The sequence below is a fragment of the Protopterus annectens genome, chromosome 6.part1, assembly GCF_019279795.1.
Source record: "Protopterus annectens isolate FY-2018-M chromosome 6.part1, PAN1.0, whole genome shotgun sequence".
NCBI classification, from domain to species: domain Eukaryota; kingdom Metazoa; phylum Chordata; order Ceratodontiformes; family Protopteridae; genus Protopterus; species Protopterus annectens.
In genome coordinates, this window is record NC_056738.1 from 106,562,063 (window position 1) to 106,587,587 (window position 25,525).

At 37.5% G+C, this 25,525-nt stretch overlaps 1 protein-coding gene across 2 annotated transcripts in view; it reads left to right on the forward strand.

Moving 5' to 3' along the window:
- Positions 1–21,765: 21,765 nt before the first annotated feature.
- Positions 21,766–25,525, forward strand: part of ITGA6 (integrin subunit alpha 6) — a 1,068,325-nt gene continuing 1,064,565 nt past the window's right edge. The window contains exon 1 of one of the 2 annotated variants that reach the window (XM_044075540.1): positions 21,766–22,289. In XM_044075540.1, the coding sequence (XP_043931475.1) occupies positions 22,111–22,289 (179 nt within the window). In that variant the 5' untranslated portion in view covers positions 21,766–22,110. The remainder of the gene's footprint in view (positions 22,290–25,525) is intronic. The other variant, XM_044075541.1, reaches the window with a different exon arrangement.

Consider the following 25,525-nt stretch of genomic DNA (forward strand, 5'->3'; position numbering starts at 1 on the left):
TGAACCCACAGATATTGCTAACATTCTGGCTGACAGGTTCAGTGCAAATTTCTCGCCTCCTTCACCCCCAAAAGAAGAAATACTTATCCCAGCTGAATGTAATCTCCCTGTCATCTCAGATGTCCAAGTGAGAACCGCCCTAAACAAAGCAAAAAACACAGCATCAATGGGACCTGACGGTATCCCGGGGTGCATGTTACGTGAACTCCAAGAGGAGCTAAACCCACACATAAAAATGCTATTTAACCTTAGCCTTACTTCGGGATATGTACCTGAACACTGGCGTACAGCAACAGTGGTCCCACTCCACAAGGGGGGTGCCTCTACAGACCCTGGAAACTACCGCCCCATAAGCTTAACTAGCCTGGTCTGCAAAGCTATGGAAAGAATCATTATGGAACTCATAAACAGAGACATAGGGGACCTACAGACACTTGACCCCACCCAGTTCGGCTTTGTAAAGGGCAGATCCTGCCTTTTAAACCTGGTTGACTTTTTTGAAACAGTCACTAGAGCCATTGATGAGGGCAAAGCAGTCCATACAGCATACCTGGACTTGGCTAAGGTCTTCGACACAATACCCCACTCAGGCATCATAGATAAGCTAAACAGCTTAAAAGTAAACCCTTATGTCACTGGATGGGTTGTAAACTGGCTAAAGGACAGAACCCATAAAGTTAAAATCGCTGAAGCAATGTCAGACTCAAAGCCAGTCACAAGTGGTGTCCCACAGGGATCTGTCCTGGGACCCCTCTTGTTCGGCATTTATTTCTCAGATGTTAAAGCAAACATGGGAGGGCTGTGGCTGACAAAGTTCGCAGATGACTGCAAACTAGGCGCCATAGTCGATACACCAGCAGACACACACATCCTACAAAAAGGCCTCACTGAAACGGACAACTGGTGCCGTAGTCACGGCCTTAAACTAAATACCAAAAAATGTATAGTCATCCCTTTGGAAAAACAAAGTACCCACAAATTATCACATAGACAGCAACCCACTGAGTACAGAAAAAGTAATCAGAGACCTAGGGACCCAAGTAGACAGCGACCTCTCATTTGACACCCACGTTGCCAAAGTGGTTAGAAAAACATTTTACCTTGCACACCTCATCATGAAGGGATTCACATCCAGATCCAAGGATGTCATTGTACCCCTATATTCCTCCCTCATCAGACCCATGATTGAGTACAATGCCCCATTTGGTATGTACCTCACCTGGCACTTGCAACAGCTGAAGAGACCACAAAAGTACCTCACCAAAAGGATCAAGGGTCTCAAACATATGTCTTATTCTGCCAGACTAAAGAAACTTCAGCTCTATTCTGTAGCATACCGCCTGCTCAGAGGTGATCTCTGCCTGACGTACAAGGCCATGTCCAATCAGGATCTGATGGACATGCTCCACCTCAAAAAATCCAAATCCTTCAAGACCACAAGAGCTAAAGACTTAAACCTCGGCACAAGTATGAATAGGACATGCTGGAGGGATAGATTCATAACCCAGAGGCTTCCCATGCTTTGGAACAGGATCCCAGTTCGTATTAGGCAAAGCCCCTCACTGACTCTCTTCAAGAGAAATCTTGATGAGTGGATGGGAGATCGTACATTTACCCCAGGGGTCACATCTGTGTCACTGCTAGACAGGGGCACAGTAAACTAATTCTATTATATAAAGGGACCTTCATTGTGTCACTACTAGACAGAGGCACAGTATTCTAGATTTATTCTGTACATTTTTGTACCATTTCATGGGGTGGCAAAAGCCACATCACTATGGCTAGGCTTACAAATGCCCCAGGGCAGATAACCTACTACTATACTATGAAACTATGAAACCATAGAGCCAAAGGATTCTCTTCCCCTGAAGACCATATCCAGTTTGTAATGAGTGATAAAGGTATGAGGTGTAGCCCACATAGTTGCTGCACAAATGTCATCCGTGGAGGGTCTAGAATGAAAGGCCACTGAAGTGGAAATTGACCTGGTAGAGTGAGCCTTGATTTTAGTTGATAGACTCATTTTAAACAAAGGTGATACAATCTCTAAACCATTTCAACAAAGTGACTTTGGAAACTGGTTTGCCTAGTCAAGGATCTGAAAAAGACAGGAACAGTTGGTCCAATTTTCTGAAGGATTTTGTTCTGTCCAAGTAAAAATATAATTGTCTCTATGCATCCAATAAATGTAAACAATATTCTTCTTTGAAAAATTTGGGACGAAAACTGGCAGGTCACTGGATTGCTTAATATTTCAGTCTGAGACAACTTTGGGTAGAAAGGAGGTGTTAGTCCTAAGTGATACTCTCTCTTTATGAAAAATTATGTATGGGCACTGTATACACAAGGCCTGCAATTCTAATATTCTCTTGGGTGAAGTGATGGCTACCAGGAATAAGGTCTTCCAAGATAAAAAATGTATATCACAGGTGGCTCCTAGCTCAAAGGGCTGACGAGTCAAAGTTTGTAAGACTAACATCAAATTCCAGGGTTCAATGGGCTCTTTAAAAGGTGGCTTTAAATGCATAACTCCCTTTAGGAAGGTTTTGCAGAGGCAGTGAGATATCAGGGAAAAATCATCTAAGCCATTATGGAAATTTGAAATAGCCACCAAATGAAGTGTAATAATAGAAGCTGAAGCTCCTGATTGGAGTAAAGTTGACAAATATTCCAACACCTTATTAATCGACCTTAAAAACTACTCAAATAGCCTCCAAATAAGTGAAACAAAAAAACATAAACATAAAAATCACTTCAATGGAACAAAAAGAAAAAGAGGACTCCACTAAGACATGCAAAAAGAAATTTAATAACACAAAAAAGATTTAAGCGTTTTCAACCTTTCACAGAGGCCTTCCTCAGAATGAATAGTTCCTATGTAAAAAATACTAATATACCCATATTCAAAAAAATCCACCAATCAAGAAAATCAATCAATCAATTAAAAACAAATAAGCATTTTTGTTTTCTTACATAAAAACCACAACAATTTTTATTTTGCTGTTATTGATCGTGCACCTAGTAATTTTAATGGGGATAGAGAAGGAGAGATGGATTATAGAGAGTTTAGGTGCAGGTGCTTTTTAATGCTTATAATTCACCAGGTCTAAATGGTGGTGTCAATTACAAAGTAATATTGTATAGAAAATCTTATTATGATAAATGTAAATAGGAAAGTATAGAGATATTTTTTGAAAATGTTTTTCTCTACTTGATGTTGTTTTAAACAATACTTTTTAGTAATAACAACAATGTCATTTGAATATAGTTTACACATAGGAACTGTTTGACTATTTATGTTCTTTTAAGAGCTTATTTGTTTTTAATTGATTGAATGATTGTCTTGATTGGTGGATTTTTTTGAATATGGGTGTATTAGTACTTTTTACATTGGAACTATTAAAGGCCTCTATGAAAGGGTGACAGCGTTATTAAATTTCTTTTTGCATGTCTTAGTGGAATGCTCTTTTTCTTTTTGCTCCATCAAAGTGATTTTTATGTTTACCTTATTAATCAAGGCTGAAAAGGGGTCTAGGCCTTCTCCTTGAGACCAGATCACAAATTTGTCCATTTTCTAAGATAAAGTTTCCTGGTGGATGGTTTATGGGAAGCCAGAAGTATCTTTTGTACTAGGAAGATAGATTATTCTTCCTAGCAAATACCGTAAGTGGAGGTACCAAGAGGTCAGCTTGAGAGTTGATAGGTTGGGATGAACCAGCCCCTGCAGATGAGACAGAAGTCCCGGAGTTGGGTCCAGAGTCCACGGGCAGTGAACTAGGTGAGACCAAAGAAAGGGGAAACAGACCTGATGGGGCCAATAGGGTGCAATGAGAATCACTTTGCTTCTCAACCATTGAGCTTTCTTCAAGAACTGAGGTATTAGGGGAATGGGAGGAAAGGCATAAAGCAGTCCCAGGGGCTAATCGTGCAGAAGACCATCTCTCAGGGACCCCCCTGAGGGGGGATTAGGGTGAAGTAGCTGCTGCATTTGTGGTTCATGGAAGATGCAAACAGATAACTGTTCGGTGGTAGAGGAATGAACTCCGCTCGTACTGCAGGACACAAATCACCAACAATTGATGGATATTACCAAAACAGAAGTGGATAAATCCAAGGCAATAGTTTATTGTAACCAAGTTGAGCGCTTTCGGCTGTACCCCAGCCTTCATCAGAACAAATAACACAACTAAGCAACGTGGTATATATACACATACACACATATACCTCGTATTAATCCAACAATTAATTAAATCATTAAGAGAAAAGGCGCCAAATATTTTAAAGAAACATAGTACTTAATAGCATATAAACACTGGCCTAGACTCTGTAATAAGAGAACCTACAAAGAACAATGGAGAACATCCATTGACTGGATAACAAGAATTCTAAGTGCAATGACTAATATATAAAAAAGTGTTGTTTAAAAATCAAACTTAAAAAATATGTAGATATGTATAAATGTAGATATGAAATAAATATGAATAAATATGAATATGAATGAATGTGAATTCTGTATCAATGTGTAAACCGCAGCTAGTCCTTCCAATAAATATAGACTACCATATAATGTATATGTATAGAAAAAATACAAAGTACATACAAAATGTCTTAAAAATGTCTTAAATATAATGAGTAAAAATCGTAACCATCACACCTAATATTTCTATTAAAAAATTATTTCTATTAAAAAATTATTCCAAGGCTAAAAAAGGTTTAATGCTTATGAAATCATTGAGACCGGGAGGTCTCGTGGAATCTGTTAAAATTTGCCATTTACTTTCGCACGATGCCAATTTCATTTTCCAATCACCTCCAAAGGGAGTGATGTCCACCTGTTCTATGATGGAAAATAAAAAACTGTGATCATCTCCCTTTTCCAAAATGTGCCTGTATAATGCATTTTTGTTATCATGCTTCCCTATTCTATACAGGTGTTCGTAAATACGTCTATTTAGCTGCCTCTCAGTTTTACCTACATAATGTGCATTACATTTACTACAGACAGCCAAATAAACAACCTGTTTGGTTTTGCAATTTCCCCTTATACATCTGATGGTGGTGTGACAGATGTCATTGAGTCTTATAATCTTGTTCTTATTAATATATTTGCATTGTTTGCAATTTCCACATTTAACAGTGCCTGTAAAGGTGGCTAAATGTGGATTAGTGTGACCACCCTTTTCCAATAATGCTTTCAAGTTAGGAGCTGTTTTATATACACATCTCGGTTTATTACCCAAAACCTGGTCCTTGTCAATAATCATTAAAGTGTTCCAATACCTTTCCAAAATATCTTTGATAATATATATACTAGGGGAATACATAAGGACACATACCCTACCCTGGGATACATCGTGTGTATCCACCTTAATAGATGGTTGGTAGGTACCTAATAGTGGTGGATATTTTTTACCCCATTGATTATATACATAATTGATAACTTCAGTGACCATGTTGTCAGGGTAGGATCTATTGATAAACATGTCTTTAATGATTCCAAGTTCAGATTCCAAAATATGTATGTTAGACGACATCCTGGCCACACGGATGCACTGTCCCTTTAACACATTTTGGAATACATGAGGTGGATGATTGCTGCTGAAATGAACATAGTCGTTCGAAAATGTTGGTTTTCTGTAGGTTCTAGATGTAAATCCACTATCATTATTACTCAGAAGTAAGTCTAAATAAGAAATTTCTTTATGACTGTACTCATATGTGAATTGTAAGAACTCCACTGTATGATTGAGGTAAATCATAAATTCCTTTAGTCTCTCTTCAGATGCTTTCCACAAGATGAATATATCATCAAGATATCTGACATATATGGCAATGTCCTTGAAAAAGGAGCTCTTAAAAACACATTCTGATTCCCATTCCGCCATGACCAGGTTCGCGAAGATGGGGCCACAAGCTGCTCCCATCGCCACTCCCCTGGTCTGCCTAAAATATTCCCCTTGGAATAAAATATAGTTGTGGTCCAACACAAGTGACATCATGTCACATATGAGACAGATTTTATCCCATGAGCAGTCCGTAAATTTCTTGAGACTTCTTTCAAAATATTCCAAACCTTCAGTCCTTGGGATACTTGAAAAAAGGTCGACCACATCCACTGTCAAATATATCAAGTTGGTGTCCCACACATCGTTGGTAATGGCTCCCAAGAATCTCCAAGAATCTTTAATAATGTGTGGAATGTGATCATAAGTCTTCTTGAGCCATCCATCTATAAGTTGTCCTACTTTAAAGGTTTTGGACCTTGAACCTGATACGATGGGACAGAAAGGGGGTTGTTCAAGAGATTTGTGTATCTTAGGGATACCCACCATTTTGGCCAACACTGGATGATCTACTTTCATGAAGGAATAAGTCTCATTGGAGATCCTATTATCTATGAGATATTCCTCAATGATAAGGTCAATGCGCTTATGTCCAATGTTGACCTGATTCAATGAGATGTGTTCATAGTTCCCTGAATTGTGAAGGATGTTATGTATCTCAAGATTGTGTTCATCAGTGGAGAACACAACAGCCCCGCCACCCTTGTCGGGTTTCATAACCCTGATATCCTTGCTGGTGATGAGCTCAAGTAAACTTGTTCTCTCCGAACTGGTGAGATTATCAGGTTCAGTATGTCTCTTGTGTGCCATGTTATTATATGTCCAATAGATGTCATTGCATACCAGTTGTTCATAGTTGTGTACATGAGGGTTGGAAACAGGCATATAGGTGCTTTTTTTGATAAGAGCAGTTCCTGCTATGCCCTTTACCATGGTCTTCGAATCGGAATTTTTATCGAATTGCAAAGCCAAATTCAGCTTCCTACAATATTTCTTGATTTCTTTTATACAATCCAATAAATTCCATCCCCTCGTGGGTATGAATTTCATACCTTTACTTAATAATCCAGCACAAGTATTGTTAATCTCCGTTGTCGTATAGTTGAACACCTTAAATCCATCGTGTATAATAATTCTGGGGTGAGAGTCGTTGTCATGTGGTGCTATCAGGTTCGCGTTCTGTTTAGTCATTAAACTGTTAACTGTCATCATGGAGTCCTCAACATGTGTGATGTTGTTCAACCCATTCAAACTCAGTGCCATGGTTTTGTGCCCCTCCACGCTGGATAAAACCTTCCCCCCTGAAAATTTTCTTCCCTATGGGATTTATTCGGTTCATTCCTCCTGGATGAATGTCTGTTGTGTATGTCTGTATCCTTGTGTCTTGGCCAAACATAAGCCCTATCTCTCTTATAGGCCTCCACATCATGTTGCATTTTCTTTTCCTTCCTATCCACTATATTCTGCACATTGTTATCTGCATGGTAAAACTGCTTCTCATACAATTCCTTCATACTGTCAAAATCATAATGCTGTGTAATAGTGATATCAATATTTTCTAATTGGTCAGCTAACATACTCAATTTGGCATCCAAATGTTTAATTAAAAGCTTCATATAATCCTGTCCAAAACCCTCAAATAACTTGTTGAAATCATTCTCAACTTCAGATGTATACTTTATCCCCAACGGTAGTTTAAAAAATCTCATGCCTTTAGGCACAATATTAAGTGCAATACATTTAGTTAAATAACTACGATCAATCTTAGTATTCTTGTATGCTATAAGTTTTTTACCATAGTCTAATATGCATTCTTTTAAAGACATGTGGTTATTATCCATCTGGCCATTTGTCCCATTCATGGCTCTCATGCCTTTATCAAAGTATTCATTACCATCACATAAAAACTTTTCAAATAAATCTTTTCCATTACACGTGTAGCCCTTTGAAATTTTACTACCGTCATATTGGACACAGTCTATCTGTTCAGGTAAATGTAATCCATTGCGGCTAATTGGAACACATCCCAAATTAGCGTGCACAGTACCTGTATTGTCAGGAACAGTCCCTGCTCGACGGTTACTGTCCTTATGAATTTTCGGGCGGGCCCCACCATACTGGTTATCTAAACGCTTCTTGCACAAACTATAATCAAAGGTACAATCCTGCTCAGCAAATTCGTGGCGTTCGCTTAAAAGAAAATCATCCTCGTTGTGTGCTAGGTCCAAAATACGGAGTTTGTCAGCTCGACTAGCTGCCTGTGTCTCCCCAATGCGTTTCATCTCCGGTGGATTGTCGAAGACACCGTCCATGTCTAATAAAACTTTTGGGAAGCCGCAATCTGGTGTGCTGACTTCATTGCAAGCTGGCAGTCTCTGCCCGATTTTCCGCGTCTGCGTAGTGTGACCTTTACGTACAGCGCATACATCAGCTTCATCCTCCGAGGTAGTGTGTATCAGTTGTGCCTGTACCAACTCCATAGAGTCTCCACGTTGCATTTCCTCCTTTGGTTTTTCGTTTTTAGAGACCAATTCACTGAATAATGTCACTAGCTTATGCACCTCATCCTGCAGTGCTGTTAGATCGGATCTTAATTCAAGTATGGCGTCCTTCGACAATGAAGCGTTGAGTTGCATATCCTCAGCCATCCCAACAAACTCACTAGAAGTGATAGAAGAAAAACACAATAACTGTTCGGTGGTAGAGGAATGAACTCCGCTCGTACTGCAGGACACAAATCACCAACAATTGATGGATATTACCAAAACAGAAGTGGATAAATCCAAGGCAATAGTTTATTGTAACCAAGTTGAGCGCTTTCGGCTGTACCCCAGCCTTCATCAGAACAAATAACACAACTAAGCAACGTGGTATATATACACATACACACATATACCTCGTATTAATCCAACAATTAATTAAATCATTAAGAGAAAAGGCGCCAAATATTTTAAAGAAACATAGTACTTAATAGCATATAAACACTGGCCTAGACTCTGTAATAAGAGAACCTACAAAGAACAATGGAGAACATCCATTGACTGGATAACAAGAATTCTAAGTGCAATGACTAATATATAAAAAAGTGTTGTTTAAAAATCAAACTTAAAAATATGTAGATATGTATAAATGTAGATATGAAATAAATATGAATAAATATGAATATGAATGAATGTGAATTCTGTATCAATGTGTAAACCGCAGCTAGTCCTTCCAATAAATATAGACTACCATATAATGTATATGTATAGAAAAAATACAAAGTACATACAAAATGTCTTAAAAATGTCTTAAATATAATGAGTAAAAATCGTAACCATCACACCTAATATTTCTATTAAAAAATTATTTCTATTAAAAAATTATTCCAAGGCTAAAAAAGGTTTAATGCTTATGAAATCATTGAGACCGGGAGGTCTCGTGGAATCTGTTAAAATTTGCCATTTACTTTCGCACGATGCCAATTTCATTTTCCAATCACCTCCAAAGGGAGTGATGTCCACCTGTTCTATGATGGAAAATAAAAAACTGTGATCATCTCCCTTTTCCAAAATGTGCCTGTATAATGCATTTTTGTTATCATGCTTCCCTATTCTATACAGGTGTTCGTAAATACGTCTATTTAGCTGCCTCTCAGTTTTACCTACATAATGTGCATTACATTTACTACAGACAGCCAAATAAACAACCTGTTTGGTTTTGCAATTTCCCCTTATACATCTGATGGTGGTGTGACAGATGTCATTGAGTCTTATAATCTTGTTCTTATTAATATATTTGCATTGTTTGCAATTTCCACATTTAACAGTGCCTGTAAAGGTGGCTAAATGTGGATTAGTGTGACCACCCTTTTCCAATAATGCTTTCAAGTTAGGAGCTGTTTTATATACACATCTCGGTTTATTACCCAAAACCTGGTCCTTGTCAATAATCATCAAAGTGTTCCAATACCTTTCCAAAATATCTTTGATAATATATATACTAGGGGAATACATAAGGACACATACCCTACCCTGGGATACATCGTGTGTATCCACCTTAATAGATGGTTGGTAGGTACCTAATAGTGGTGGGTATTTTTTACCCCATTGATTATATACATAATTGATAACTTCAGTGACCATGTTGTCAGGGTAGGATCTATTGATAAACATGTCTTTAATGATTCCAAGTTCAGATTCCAAAATATGTATGTTAGACGACATCCTGGCCACACGGATGCACTGTCCCTTTAACACATTTTGGAATACATGAGGTGGATGATTGCTGCTGAAATGAACATAGTCGTTCGAAAATGTTGGTTTTCTGTAGGTTCTAGACGTAAATCCACTATCATTATTACTCAGAAGTACGTCTAAATAAGAAATTTCTTTATGACTGTACTCATATGTGAATTGTAAGAACTCCACTGTATGATTGAGGTAAATCATAAATTCCTTTAGTCTCTCTTCAGATGCTTTCCACAAGATGAATATATCGTCAAGATATCTGACATATATGGCAATGTCCTTGAAAAAGGAGCTCTTAAAAACACATTCTGATTCCCATTCCGCCATGACCAGGTTCGCGAAGATGGGGGCACAAGCTGCTTCCATCGCCACTCCCCTGGTCTGCCTAAAATATTCCCCTTGGAATAAAATATAGTTGTGGTCCAACATCAGTGACATCATGTCACATATGAGACAGATTTTATCCCATGAGCAGTCCGTAAATTTCTTGAGACTTCTTTCAAAATATTCCAAACCTTCAGTCCTTGGGATACTTGAAAAAAGGTCGACCACATCCACTGTCAAATATATCAAGTTGGTGTCCCACACATCGTTGGTAATGGCTCCCAAGAATCTCCAAGAATCTTTAATAATGTGTGGAATGTGATCATAAGTCTTCTTGAGCCATCCATCTATAAGTTGTCCTACTTTAAAGGTTTTGGACCTTGAACCTGATACGATGGGACGGAAAGGGGGTTGTTCAAGAGATTTGTGTATCTTAGGGATACCCACCATTTTGGCCAACACTGGATGATCTACTTTCATGAAGGAATAAGTCTCATTGGAGATCCTATTATCTATGAGATATTCCTCAATGATAAGGTCAATGCACTTATGTCCAATGTTGACCTGATTCAATGAGATGTGTTCATAGTTCCCTGAATTGTGAAGGATGTTATGTATCTCAAGATTGTATTCATCAGTGGAGAACACAACAGCCCCCCCCACCCTTGTCGGGTTTCATAACCCTGATATCCTTGTTGGTGATGAGCTCAAGTAAACTTGTTCTCTCCGAACTGGTGAGATTATCAGGTTCAGTATGTCTCTTGTGTGCCATGTTATTATATGTCCAATAGATGTCATTGCATACCAGTTGTTCATAGTTGTGTACATGAGGGTTGGAAACAGGCATATAGGTGCTTTTTTTGATAAGAGCAGTTCCTGCTATGCCCTTTACCATGGTCTTCGAATCGGAATTTTTATCGAATTGCAAAGCCAAATTCAGCTTCCTACAATATTTCTTGATTTCTTTTATACAATCCAATAAATTCCATCCCCTCGTGGGTATGAATTTCATACCTTTACTGATCATACAGATCATAGCAAGGCTGACCCCAACGATGAAAGATCTCCCTCACTACTGTGGGATTGAGAGACCACTTGTGAGGCAGGAAAATGCATCTGCTCAGTTTGTCCGCAATCTCATTGGAACTCTTGGGAATGTGAGTTGCTATCAGAAAGCAGTTGGAGGCAATTGCCCATTGCCATACTCTCATGGCTTCCTGACATAATGGATAGGATCTTGTTCCTCCCTGTCTGTTGATGTACCAGACAATGAACATGTTGTCTGATTGGATAGCAATTGTCGACACTTAGAACAAACTAGTAAAACCAAAAAATTGCAATAAATGGCAAGATATGTTGAGACAAACTGTACTTTAATTTGAAGTGCTTTTCATCTGAAATACTATCCAGATTTCATCAGAAACAATAATACACAGTAAAAGCCTCCTTTTAAATATCCCTCTTAAACATCACATGACAAAAGAACATCACGTGACAAAAAAATATCATGTGACCATTCTCTCAATAATATAAATAAATAAATAAATAAATAAATATATATATATATATATATATATATATATATATATATATATATATATAAACCATGAATTATCAAAAAACATTTTAAAACAATTTTTAGATACAAAAAAGTAGTAAACAAGGTAAAAAAGCTAAAATTCAAGACTTTTAAGTTTTAACATGCAAGTTATTGAACACAAATCATTTAAACCAGGGAAACCTTGGGCATTAAGATGTAGTTGCCAGAATAGTTCAACCTTGTCAAATTTTAAACCTTGGGGGCCACCCCTAGGATTGTACTTGGGGGGCCAATTCTAGGATTGCATGTCACTTGCTGAATTTCCCTAAATTTACAAAAAATGTGAAGAATTGTCAGAAATATGTTTAGCTAAAGCATTCTCTAATTTATTTCTCATAATGCTGTACAGGTGTTCATACACCCATTCCTTCAACTTTCAGTCTGTTTTCCCTATATAAAATGCAGTATAGCACTGGCACTTGGCTAGATAAACCACCATTTTGGAATTACAATTAAATTTCCTTGTAGTGCTGTACTGCATGTTGTTAATGGTGAATGTTTTACCTACAGCCATGTGTTTACAATAATTGCAGGATTCACACTTGAACATACCTGGGTATCTTACCCATTGATTCAACCTAACTTCAAAAAACTTTTCTAGTTCCAACCTCTTCTAAAAACAAATTTTGGGTATTCATCTACCTTGTATCAAATGAATTGGTGGATGAAGCCATAACAGGAGTTATGGAGTCACCCTTTTTCACCCCCTCAGCCCAAGGTCGCAGTGACCATGGATGTATCCCTGATGGAGTGGGGGGGGGGCATTTTCAGAGAAGGACAGTCCAAGGCACTTGGTCCCCCTTAGAGGCCAATTTATCAACATCTTACAACTGAGGGCGATGCTTTTAGCATTGCAAGCATTGCAATCTGTCCTTCTGCAATGTTGCGGTTAATAGCTGTCAGGATCATGCACCTGATACTAATTATAGCATCAGTTATATTATACCTTATTCTATGAATGCGACCCATTTAAAACAAATTATATTAAAAAATTGGGGTTTGCTCATGGATGACTCCACCATTAGAAACAAGGTAGATGAATACCCGAAATTTGTTTTTAGAAGAGGTTGGAACTTGAAAAGTTTTTTTGAAGTTAGGTCGAATCAATGAGTAAGATTTGCAACTTGTATTTGATAATCCAAGAGGGGGTAACATTAACAACTACCTTGAATCTGTTGAATGAAAATGGATATTTAGGCTACGTGCACACATTCATCCAGGTTTGAATAGCTATGTAAGCATCAAGCCAGTTTTAGAGGCACGGCCCTTTAAGTGAGTTCTTTTGCAGTAGTTTTGTAACTACTTTATTGATGTGTTTGTGTTTTAATTAGGTACCAATAGATTTTAATTAGTATTTTACTTTGCTATTTAAATTGAGTGCATGATTTTGTATTTTGAGATCTGATGAAGCGTGGTTATTCCACGTGAAAGTGCTTATCCTTTTGGTTTTACTCCTGGAATAAACTGGATTTTAGAGCCTTGGTGGTCCTACCATGTTTATTTTGTTTCATCCCTTTGATATTCTAAATAAATCTCATAACACCTTCACACAATATCTCATGTATTCCTTCTCTTAAACATTCATTAAGAACTTTCACAAAATATATCATCTAACGCTAGTGAATTATTTTATTTTACTTCTTTTAAAAATTCATTTAATTTTACTGTATATATATATATATATATATATATATATATATATATATATATATATGTCCTACTTTATATACATCCTTTATAAAAACCTGAACTACATTCATTATTTGTTCTTGCTTATAGCAAATTTATCCTACAATTATTTTCTATTTCTGTCAGTTTACATTCACATGTTTTAAATAGTTTTCTTAATTGCACCACTTTCTCTGGCTCTTAAATAACATATATGTCTAATTAACAAATCTTTATGTTTCTGTATTACATTTATAAATTTTCCTCTCCCTTCTTAAACGCTATAAACATTTTTGTTCCTTCAAACTATCAAAATCACAAACTAATGAAATATATCCTTACTTCCTTTACTCTACCCATTCCATTCTTCTAGGTATGATTTTCATATATGTCTTTAAATCCTGTCCACCACTTCGAGAATGATGGATAAAAAAGCCCAATATGTTTGACTTATAAAATGTCTTGAATATTCTTATACTATATTATTTGTAAACCTTTCCCTATAGTATCCGCGTGTTTTCATCAAAAACTCCAACTTTTCAAATGATAATAAAACCAGCCATTTCCTTCCAACTTCTGTTCATTTTAAACCCTCTAAATATAAAAATAAATCCATCTCTCTCTGTGTTGTTTTCATTATATATCTCTCCTTACCTAACTCTAATTGCTCAAATTTCATTGATTCTACACCTTTCTAACATATTGGGACACTTTCTCTCCATACTTTTATCAAATAACAATTAAAATCACCTGTCACTAATGCATTCGTCTTTACTATTATATTTATATTTCTTCAAATAAATCTGCCCTGTCTGTTACATTTAGGGTGTACATGCCCACTCCCATTGGTCTGAAAGACCCTTATTTAATCCTAATGTCTGCAGCCAACATCATTTCTATCTTTCCAATCATAATATCCAATGTTGCATTTTTTTTTTTTGCTAATAGTGCAAGCCCTGAACAATATTCATGTCTAAATGTTCATATTATATCATATCCCCACGATCTCTGAAATTGTTCTTTTTGTATTTTTCTCAATGTGCTGTATATTTAACAAATGTATTATATGTGTTTTCACCTTTTTACTCCATTGTATCACCACAAAAAATATGCAAATCATATTTTATACTATTTATATTATCCACTAAAGCATTCATATTAATCCTCCATTTCATGTTTCTTTATTTGCACAGCCCCTTATAATTATTTTCCTCATTTTTAGTGTGTGTGGGTGTCTGTGTGAGTGTGTGTGTGTGTGTGTGTGTGTGTGTGTGTGTGTGTGTGTGTGTGTGTGTGTGTGTGTGTGTGTGTTTGTGTTGATCCAATTTTTTCTTCTTCTGTCACAGGTCACAGTTTTATAATTTCCCTCTACCCCGTCTTCAGACTCGAACCCATTATGTCATCATTATCATTACTTTCACCAATTATTAACATGATTTCTCTATTATATGCGTCATTCTCACTATTACTTTCTTTTTTCAGAAAACATTTGATAATTAAACCACAAGTCTCCTTTAGCATCACATATCCCATGGGTTCAGGTTCCTAGGCAGCAAGACATTTCCCTGTGATACATTTGACTGGGGACACATGGCTGAAGTGACATTCAGCTGCAGAGAAATATGTCTGCTTGCAAATTCCCTGTGGGTAAAGAGAAGAATGTCTTGCCATGCCCACAACTTCAAGAACCAAAGTCACAGGGGGAAAACAATATCCATGATCCCCAAGGGAACATGAGACAGCAGGCAATATGGCAGACATCAGCAGCAGGCTGGCCAGAAGTCATGCCAGTGGCAGTATAAATGCAGTGCAAATTGGGCAGTACCTTTATAATCGGTGTGTGTGGACCATTACCCTGTTTACATTCTCTAGGGAACATTACCTAAAACGCATACTGGAGCATAAATGTGATTACAGTAGCCTGCAGGATTTCCTCCACGATGTAGCACAATTCTACATGTTGTAGTTACATAAGTATGTACTCTACACTGAGCACAACACTCATTACTTCTTCTGCCTCCATGCATTTGGTTATTAAAGCTGTGAGCATGGCAGTATGTGCTTCTCTTTGCCCACAGGGAATTTGAAAACAGCCATATTTCTCTGCAGCTGATTGTCACTTCAGCCATGTGTCCCCAGTCAAATGTATCACAGGGAAATGTCTTGCTGCCTATGTGCCTGAACCCCATATCCCACAAATCAGTTTACAGTTTTTAAAAGAATGATCTTTTCCCCCATCTAGAAAAAAATGCCATTTAGTACATTTACTGATTAAATGTATTAAATTTCCACAAAAATAATATTTAGGCTGAACCACAATATTTAACTGTACCCTTTTTCACTACTGATAATGACAATAGACGGTCTAGTTAACTTACTATTACAAAATAAGTATACCAGTTTGAACACATTTATCTCATTTGCTGGTCAGTATGTGCATTTTATTCTATTTTTATATGTGCTTCATTTTTCCATGAGGTAGCTTGTTAGATGCTTGTAATATGGAGTAAAATATGTGTCTTACAAAATTAAATTGTAAATTACTTATGCAGGCAGTCTTAACATATAACTATAGAAGACATGCTGCTTGTCAGCTGGGCAAAATCCACTTCTCAACCTCATAGAAGTACAACTAACACCTTAAGTTGTACCCCTCACTCATCCTGGCTACAATAATGTTCTTAATAGAGTAACAAGTTCTTATAGTTCAATCAATGATGTAGGTCAGATAAATGATTATTTATCATTAGCAATGTTGAAACTAGCACTGTGTACATTATAATAAGCAGGTGTTGTCCTTCTGTAAGTCTACCAGCCGCTACAAAAACTACTTCCTGCAGTCTGAGGTTTGATTCCCTCATCTCCATTTGCCTCCTGTGTGGCTATGACCAAGTTACTTCTTGTGTATCTCTCGAATTAAACTGGTTTTTCAGAAATGTCTCTAATTTTACCTTTTTTCCCTGTCCCTCATAGCATTTTTGATTGTCTGGTAATGCCAGACATTAGAGATTCATACTTCTAAATATCCAGAAAAAGCATATTGATGCAAGGTCCATTGTTATAGTAACTTTCTAAGAGAAATAAAAATTGTTCCTGAGCTTGGGACTCCCCCCCCCCCCCATTATTTTTTACTTTAGCCACAATTCTTTTTTTATTGTTTTTAACACCTTTATTGGATTATTCCTTAAGACAGGCAAACATGCATTTATATAAAAGAAAACAAACCATATTAACATATTCTCAATTGCAAACATTATACATCACACATATTCTTTTGTATATTTATCATCCATTCAACATTTATTTATTTTATTTATTTTACATTTGTTGACCAGGCTAGTCTAACTGGATACATGTCCATTTTCAGTAGAGGCCCGGGGAGAAAAGCTCCAATGGAATATTACATGTTTATACAGCAATAGGCCATACAAGATTAGAATTTTAAAAAAAAAACAAAGTTAGACAATATATGCAATGTACAACTATGATAGGAGCAAACAAAGAGAATAAAGTCCTAAAGTCTTAAAATAAAGAAATAATAATATATATATTTTTTTACAGTGGTCATACTGTGTATATGAGATAACATTTCTCTACATAGATATTATGTAAAGGAAAGTTATGAGGGTGTAGGGTAAGAAAAAGAGACAGAGTAAGAGGGAAAGTTAATCTGGGTTGGTACAGGGGCAAAGCCATTGACTATTGAGATGCATAGTCAGTTGTCTTTTAAAAAGTGAGAGTGTAGACAAAGATGTGATATCAGAGGGTAGTTTGTTCCACATTTTTCCAACAGAGTTGGAAAAGAGGCAGTCCCCTGCTGAGTTATTAGGTTTGGGTGTATAAATCAGTAGTTTGTTTGAGGAGTGTAGCTGTTTCATGTTATTGTAAGGTGTAACAAGGTTAGAGAGTATTGGTATTTTAGTTGGTTGGTATAGAATTTTGTGAGCTGTTGAAGTATTAATTTGTTGGTAAATTCAAGCCAACCTAGTTGTCTTAGGTTCAGGCAGTGGTGGGTTTGAAACTGGGATCCTGTAGCGAATCTAGCAATATTATAGTAGGATGTAGCAAGTTTCTTCAGATTGCTTTTGGAGAGATTAGTATAGATGGCGGAGGCATATAGAAGAGTAGAGATAAGGTGAGATCTAGCTAAGATGGTTCTTGTTTCATGTGTAAGGAAGGGTTTGATTCTGTAGAGGGAACCAATTTTTTTGTTAACTACTTTTATTGTGTTGTTGATGTGCGAGTCAAAGCTTAGATTGTTGTCAACAGTTATTCCTAGTAATTTTGTAGTAGAGTCAGGAGAAATGAGAGTGCTATCAGTGGATGTGAGAGAGAAATGAAGTGGTGTACATTTACGGGTAGGTGGGAAGAGTAACAGTTTGGTTTTCTTGGGGTTGAGGAGAAGGCAACGATCAGAGAACCATTTTTCAACAGAAGAAAAGGCTTTTTGAGTAAGAGACTGAAGCTGCATTATACAAATTAATCAGTTACTTCCTTAATTGCTTCCTTAAACCTCACTCTTCCTCCAAAATATTATTCTGTGTGCCATTTTTCTATGCAATTTGCTCTTGCCCTTTTCTAAAGATCCTACTTCCAGTTTATTTTTATCATCATCATCTCTGTTACAATATTTAATACATCAAATAGAGTTGGTTTAGACTTTGATTTCCATTTTCTAGAAGTTGTTTTTTTTGGTAGCCATAAGAATTATATTTAACAAGGCTTACTATGTCTAGACAATTCAGATCCTGTATCCCAGCACAAAAAAATAATTTCCCTAGCTACACCTACTTGCTCACCCATTTTTTTTCTGACAGAGTAATCTGTATAGGATTTTTAAAGTCTGTCAACTCATTACACTCCCAAAACATATGTTCCCAGCTACCTCTTTCTTCCCCATCACACCTCCAACATTTGGTATCTACCTGAAGAAGAATTCTTTGAAGTCTGCTTGGGATATAAAAATACCTATGCAAACATTTCCAAGCAAAAATCCTAAATATTCTAGACTTTGTTGCATATTTGGGAGACATACATATGTCCTCTCATTGTTTCCTTGTGAATTGCTTATCCAATCTCTCTTATCTATATTTTTTAACATCCTCAGATTGATTCCCATAGTTATCATGCAGTATTTTATATGCCCTATTAATTGTCTATTTTTAACAGCAGCTTCTGTACTGGAGCAGGTCTTTCGCTTAGGATTCCTCTATCCCCTTCTCTTTGCCTATCCTCAGATATCAATTGCTGATATGAAGGCAATCTATAGCCTGCAGTCCAAATGTCTTCTTGGCTTCTTCCCATTCTATTACCTTTCCCTCACTAGTTATTTGCTCACAATACCTTGGTTCTTTTGCCAGTTTTATCTAGTAAACTCCAGCCCCCTCTTGCCTAGTCTTTGTACCCCTAATTGCACTCATCCCTATTGTCAAAATCTTATTTTACCATTCACTGGCTGGCTAAGTTCTTAGAATACTTTCTGCTAATTTATTGATACAATATTCTGTATGGCTGTTCTTTTCCCTACGGATTTGCATCCAGAGTCTCACTCTCTTCTTATTTCTTGAATTCTCCTCTGCTTTGTCATCATCCCTTTCCACTTTTAATTATGACTTTCTGCTTGTATTATGTATGTGAGCCTTAATTGTGTAAAATATCCCTTCAACGAAGGTAATCCTAAACCACTTTGTTCTATTGGAAGGATCAACTTATTTCACTTGACACTTGCCCTTTTCCCCTCCCAGATAAATTCCTTCAACTCTTTATAAATTACTGTCCACAACTTCTCCTCTGGTTGATAAAAATATAATTGACATGTATATAACACTAAAAGGATTAAAAACATTTTCACTGCTTTTATCTTGCTATCCATATCCATTTTACTATCCATATCCGTAAAGAAGAGCTTCCAGTTTCTCAGTTTTTGCATTATATTTTGTTTACTCTCTTCCCTCATATCCTTGGCTGCCATAACAGAATCCTTCTAATCCATACTACTAAATATTTCATTTTATCGTGTCCCCAAAATATGGATATTGTTGGACCAATTCTAATGGGGGTGCATAGTTTACAGCTATAGCCTTTGTTTTAGCTTAATTGATTTTATATTCAGAAAAGACTTGAAACTGTCTCAAGATGTTCCACAACACTGAGATGTCAATTTCTGGTTTTATCAGGTACAAAATAATATTGTCTGCAAATAAAGCCAAATTTTCTTGATTGCCAAACCAACTATATCCTTGAATTTTGGAGTTCCTTATTTATTATTTTATTTAGTTACTGCCAATATCTCTAAATATAAAGCAAAGAACAAAGGGGGAAAGAGGACACCCCTGCCTGGTTTAGGCTTTGTCCACAATTCTTGAGCAAAGAAGTTGAGAAGTATGATCTCTGGCTGAGCTTGAAGAAGGTCTATGTGTATCAGTTCTCTGCCCTAGTTAACAAATACAAATAAAATGTTTACTACTCATACATTGAAAACTATAATGATACCCCTCAAATGTGTTTGTCAACCATATATATATATATATATATATATATATATATATATATGTATTCCTGATTATGACCTTAAGAGTTAAAGACTGACCCTGTCAATACCTCTCAATTGTCCAGAATTTTGCCACATATTTTAGTCTGTTCCTTGTAAAAAATAGGGTTCTTTGGTAAATCACAGAGGAGTTTCAAACTTCACATCCTTCAAAAAATGCATGCTAATACAAAACTTGTCAACATACCTCTCAGCTGTCCAGATTTTAACAGAATATCCACATTTTTACCTTATATTTTTGGTGTCTTCCTCATAAAATTTGTGGTTATTTGGCAAATTACTGAGGACTGAAGTCACTAAATAATGTCACACAAAGTTACAGAATCCTTTTAGAAAATGCATGCTAACATAAAACCAGTTATAACAGCAACTTTTTAGGTCTATATGAGCAGTATTTAAAATATGTCCTTACTTTGTTGTCTTTGTCCCCCCATTATTTTTGGCTTTGTCCATATTTCTTGTGCTGTGAGGTTGAGATGCTTGCCTGTCAATCTGATAACTTTCTAAGTATATTAAGAGCAGATTTGTCCCTTATTTTAGGCCTTTGTCCCTCCATTGTTTTTGACTTTGCCCAGAATTCTTGCTCTAAGAAATTAAGATGTATGCATGGGTTTTAATCAGGGGTGAAGCCAGTTTGGCCTTCAGCTAGTATAGTGAGGTAGGCAGTTATCTTTGATGTAGGGTTGCCACCTTTTTAACTGACCAAAGTGGGAAATTTTTATTTTGTAGTACAAAGCATACCCCGGTCAGTGCAAAGGACAGAACTTCACTTTTTTGCCAAAATAAAAGCTTGTTCTTGTTGTAGTATTTGAGTTGCGTATTCTACTTCTTATAACATTTATGTGTTTCAGATACAAAATAAAAGTTTTATGCAGCCATTAAAGAAAACGTAGAATATTTACGTCCTAAAATCTCAGGACATTTGTCATTTTTCCCTGCAGGACACAGTTGCCCAAAGAGGGCCTTGATGTTGGAGGAAGCAGGTTTTGTAATGTCGTGGTCTAGGGTCTGTCTTTGTTAGAACTGACTGCAGATAATCTGTGAGAGACACAGTCAGATGAGACAACAGATATGGTTAAGTGAATCGCTCCAACTCAGATATAACAACTGCACTGATCTCATAAATACAACTAAATTTTATGTCAATGCCTTCCAACTCTCAATGTATTGGACGCATTTTATAAATAAATAGGACAGCAAACTATATAATTTTCATATCAAGATTAGCTTGAACTTTGGATTTATCTGAAATGTCATTACATTAAACGTAATTTGTAAATAAGACTGGGCAGCGGTATAGCAAAATATAAATGCTCAAACATAGATACAGAAAGTAAAAGAGACAATGGGAGACTTTGTCGGTGTTACTTTTTTCCACTGGTCAGCTTGTAACCTTAGTTACAGAGCCCCCACCCCCTTGCCATCATGAAATAGTGAAAGTGAATAGGGTTTCTGCTCTGCAAGACAGAGAGAATGGGGAGGGGCTGATAAAACTTCCCTTCAGGTTACACATACTTAAACATCTTGCCGCACTTCTAAGAGATCAGTCAGAACTAGGTAAAAAGTGCCCATCCCAGGAAAGCTTGCACAAGAGTGGCTGGTTGCAGCTTGTTCCGTTGCATTCATCAGCTCCAGCCTGGGTATTAGCTCGTGTTGCCCTGCCCGGCGGCGAAGGTGAGCAGAGAAGAGGTGGTGCAAGCAGCTCTGCTGAGTGACGCGCGCCGCTTGGAGTTTATGGAGCTTGTTCGATAACGCGGAGGGGCGGGAGGCACCGCAAGCTCGTCACTTTATAAACCCCCCCACTGCTCCCAAGAGGACAGCGACAGCAGTAAGCATTCTATCCGATCTGTAGTGAGGGTTAGGTGCAGAGTTTTACACGCACAACCACTGATCAGCATGTTCTCCTTTGGCACACCAGTGTTTATGTGCACGCTTTTCTTGTTGCTGTTGAACTGGACTTATTTATCTGCGTTCAACCTGGACACCGAGAATATTATGAGGAAGACCGGAGATTCTGGGAGTCTGTTCGGATTTTCATTAGCTATGCACCAGCAGTTAAACCCTGACAATAGGATGTAAGTTGAATTATTTCTGTATTGAAAGGGCGGTTCCTACACTTGTTTGATCAGCATTTTGTTTGATTGATGGCACTAGCATTTGTTTGGTAAATTACTGGAATTCCGAGGAAGGGAATCTGGTTTTCTGATACCAAACGTCTCCGTTGAATCATCTGGAAATTGTGTATTTTCAAGTGGAAGTAAACATAGCAAGTTGTTGTTGAGCCAGCATTGCTAACACATCGTGATTAACACAGGATTGTTCGTTCCATAACTACTTTGTTTGCTGTGTTTTGTCAAGTGTGCTGTGCAGCTATGAAATGATTGGCATGCCGTAAGGAGTCCCCCCCCCCCCCCCATACACACACACACACATTATTTAATGTCTTTAATTACAGTAGGTGTGCTAGGTGTAGCTGTTTTCCCAGTTGCAGTCACGGTCATGCTGAGCTGAGTTACAAAGTCTGGTGGAGTGTCGGATGGCTGAACTATGTTATTATTATGGCACTTGTTTCAGCGCGACGTTGTGTTGGAATTTCTGGCACAGCAAGGTTCTATAGCAGAGGAGACTCGAATGTTCGCCATTAGGACTCTTTGGATAGCTTTAGTGCAGTGGTGGTGGCAGGATCGGTTCTTATTTGCTATAACATTTTCGATTTTAGTATGTTAAGTCATGCTGCATAATTTAGAGAATGAAATGCACCCTCTGGGTTTGTTTTTCTCTTTAACCTATAGCGCCTGACAGCCTGCGGTTACATACCAAAGCGACGCGGTTCTATGCAGTTTAAAAGAACTTTGCTTGACTCGATTACTTTGTACAGTATTTTTCCCCCCGGGGGGGGGGGGGGGTCACCTGCGCAGTATGTGTTACTCTGACATTTGCATATGAATATCCCCTTTTGTTGTTGGGAATGCATCTGAAACTGCTTTTCACGCTTGGTTTTGTGCTTTTGTGAGTTTTGCACAGAGCCAGCAGAAGGAGCCCTTGCTGGGACTGGCACGTTTCCCTCTGGATGGGAAGCCCTCGAGCCTTTCTGTTGGTGCACGTGACTCGGTTATATAGGCTTCTCAGCTCCCTGTGCAATCCAGGACAGGGTGTTGGCTTGGAGAGTGTATAACTAACCCGTGTATTTGTGTGTGTGTGAGCTGTCCGGACGGGTGAAACTCGGACCAGTTCTTCAGAGCTGCGGGTTAACACCTGTTTTGATTTTCACTGGGCATTTCACGTATGTGGGCATCACATCATAAACGTGGGGGGAGAAACCGTTCATACAGTGACACTTTGTTAATAGGGCGCATTCATCTTTTAACTCTTCCCCAACTTATATTGTTAACTGCTTCGTGACTTCCAGCAGTACGCAAACAAAACTTAGGGCACAGACTTTTAAATCTTAGAAAAAAATGTTATTGCAACACTCATTTTGTTTTAATAAGAAATGTTTAGATTTGGGGCCTGAGACAGCAAGGAGTAGTTGTACGAAATAAACCATGCTTTGGACAGGTGGTCAACCCTAAGATCTCTGACATTTTCTGGCTTGCAGGGAGGATGGCACACCAACGTTCCTTGGTATACCTTTACATACAGTATTTATGTATTTAACCAGTTTAGCATGGATCAAAAATGCAGCTAGAAAGGCAATGCAAACAGGCATGCATTGAGTAGTACAGGGTGAGAGACGGACTCTGTATGTAACGAAGTTTAGAACAAGGTCTGTAAATGTAAAACCCGATGCTGGTCGTGATTTTGTAAAACAGCCGTGTGGGATGTGCAACTAACTACGAATGGTGATGGCAGTTATATTTGTAGTAAACGATGTCGTGGAACATTAGTCTTTGTGTGCGCACACGTGTCCTTTTGACTGAATCACAAATGACTGAAAATTAATTTTGTACAATCACGTTTGATTGAAAAGTAGTAATAATTACCCTAAACATACCTTAAAAAAACTTGTTTTGGTGGGGGGGGGGGGGGGGGCTCCACCTTTTACTTAAATATTATAACGTCAGGGACACTCACCAGTGATGAAAAGAGAAGAAAAAGCATCCGTGATGCCCTACACAAACACACTCGGCAGAATTATTGCGCAAACATACTTCAGACTTTTTTTTGGCAGGGAGCAAGCCCTCTTGCACCCCCCCCCCCCCCCATCTCCTTATTTAAAATACTAACTGTACAGTTGCACAACAGTGGAGAAAAATATACACACAATCACTTATTGCATACAAAAATGACACCTACAATGATTCTCAGTGCACTTTACAATTTTCCGTTAACTTGATTCAGTCAAATGAGTTTCAGTCAGTCCTGTTCAGTCATTTGTGATTCAGTCAAATGAGATTCAGGAGAAATGAAGCACTAACCTGCACATGTATTTTTTGGTAGTATATAATGTATCCACATACACTGGTTATGTCTCTTTTTAAGAATTTTTTATTAATTTAACATTTACAGTATATACAAAGAAAGGAAGAAATTCAACTTCACATATTGTTATACAGTGATAGGGAATGCATTGAATCATCAAGGTAATCTTGTACAATTAACACTAAGAATCTTGTTGTTTCAGTTTGCTACATTTCAAGGTTATCCCAACAAATTACCATGATTTACAGATCTTATTCTGATCACTTGTTTTTCAGGTACTTGTAATGTTTCTAAGGGTGTAGTATTATAAATATCTAGTAATGCGCTACACCCATGTATTGGTGATTTCAGTTACTTGTTTTGTAGTTAAGCTTCCCTTTTGTAGTTGTAATATCCTTCATCCATTTTCAGAGCTCATCATGCTTATGAAGTGCATATTGTAGCCCCGCCACCATGACACTAACCAGATGCAATATAAATATTTTTTAAATAGAGTGAAAGGACCAGCTTGTATACATCTGTAACTTTTTGTAAATAGTGAGATTAATGACTAGCTGATTCAGATGATGCTCCTTGTTTCATGTAACTGTGCATCCGAATCAACCCACAAGAGTTTAATCCCTTGTGAGTAGGAAGCGGTGGGGGGGTGGGCCAATGCTGTACATAAGCTTTGGCCAAATACAGGGTGGGTATCGCTAAAATTGGTGTGTTGCGTTAAGATGTTGCTATCTTGTTGACTGATTGTGCCATTCTTTGGAACGACGTCCACACGTGATTGATTTTGGATTTCTAGTTACTCTGCTACCATAGAAAATTGTTTAAAGGCTGCATGTACTGTTTTTTACCAAAACTTCTAACCTGTACATGTATGCATGTGAGTAGACCTGCA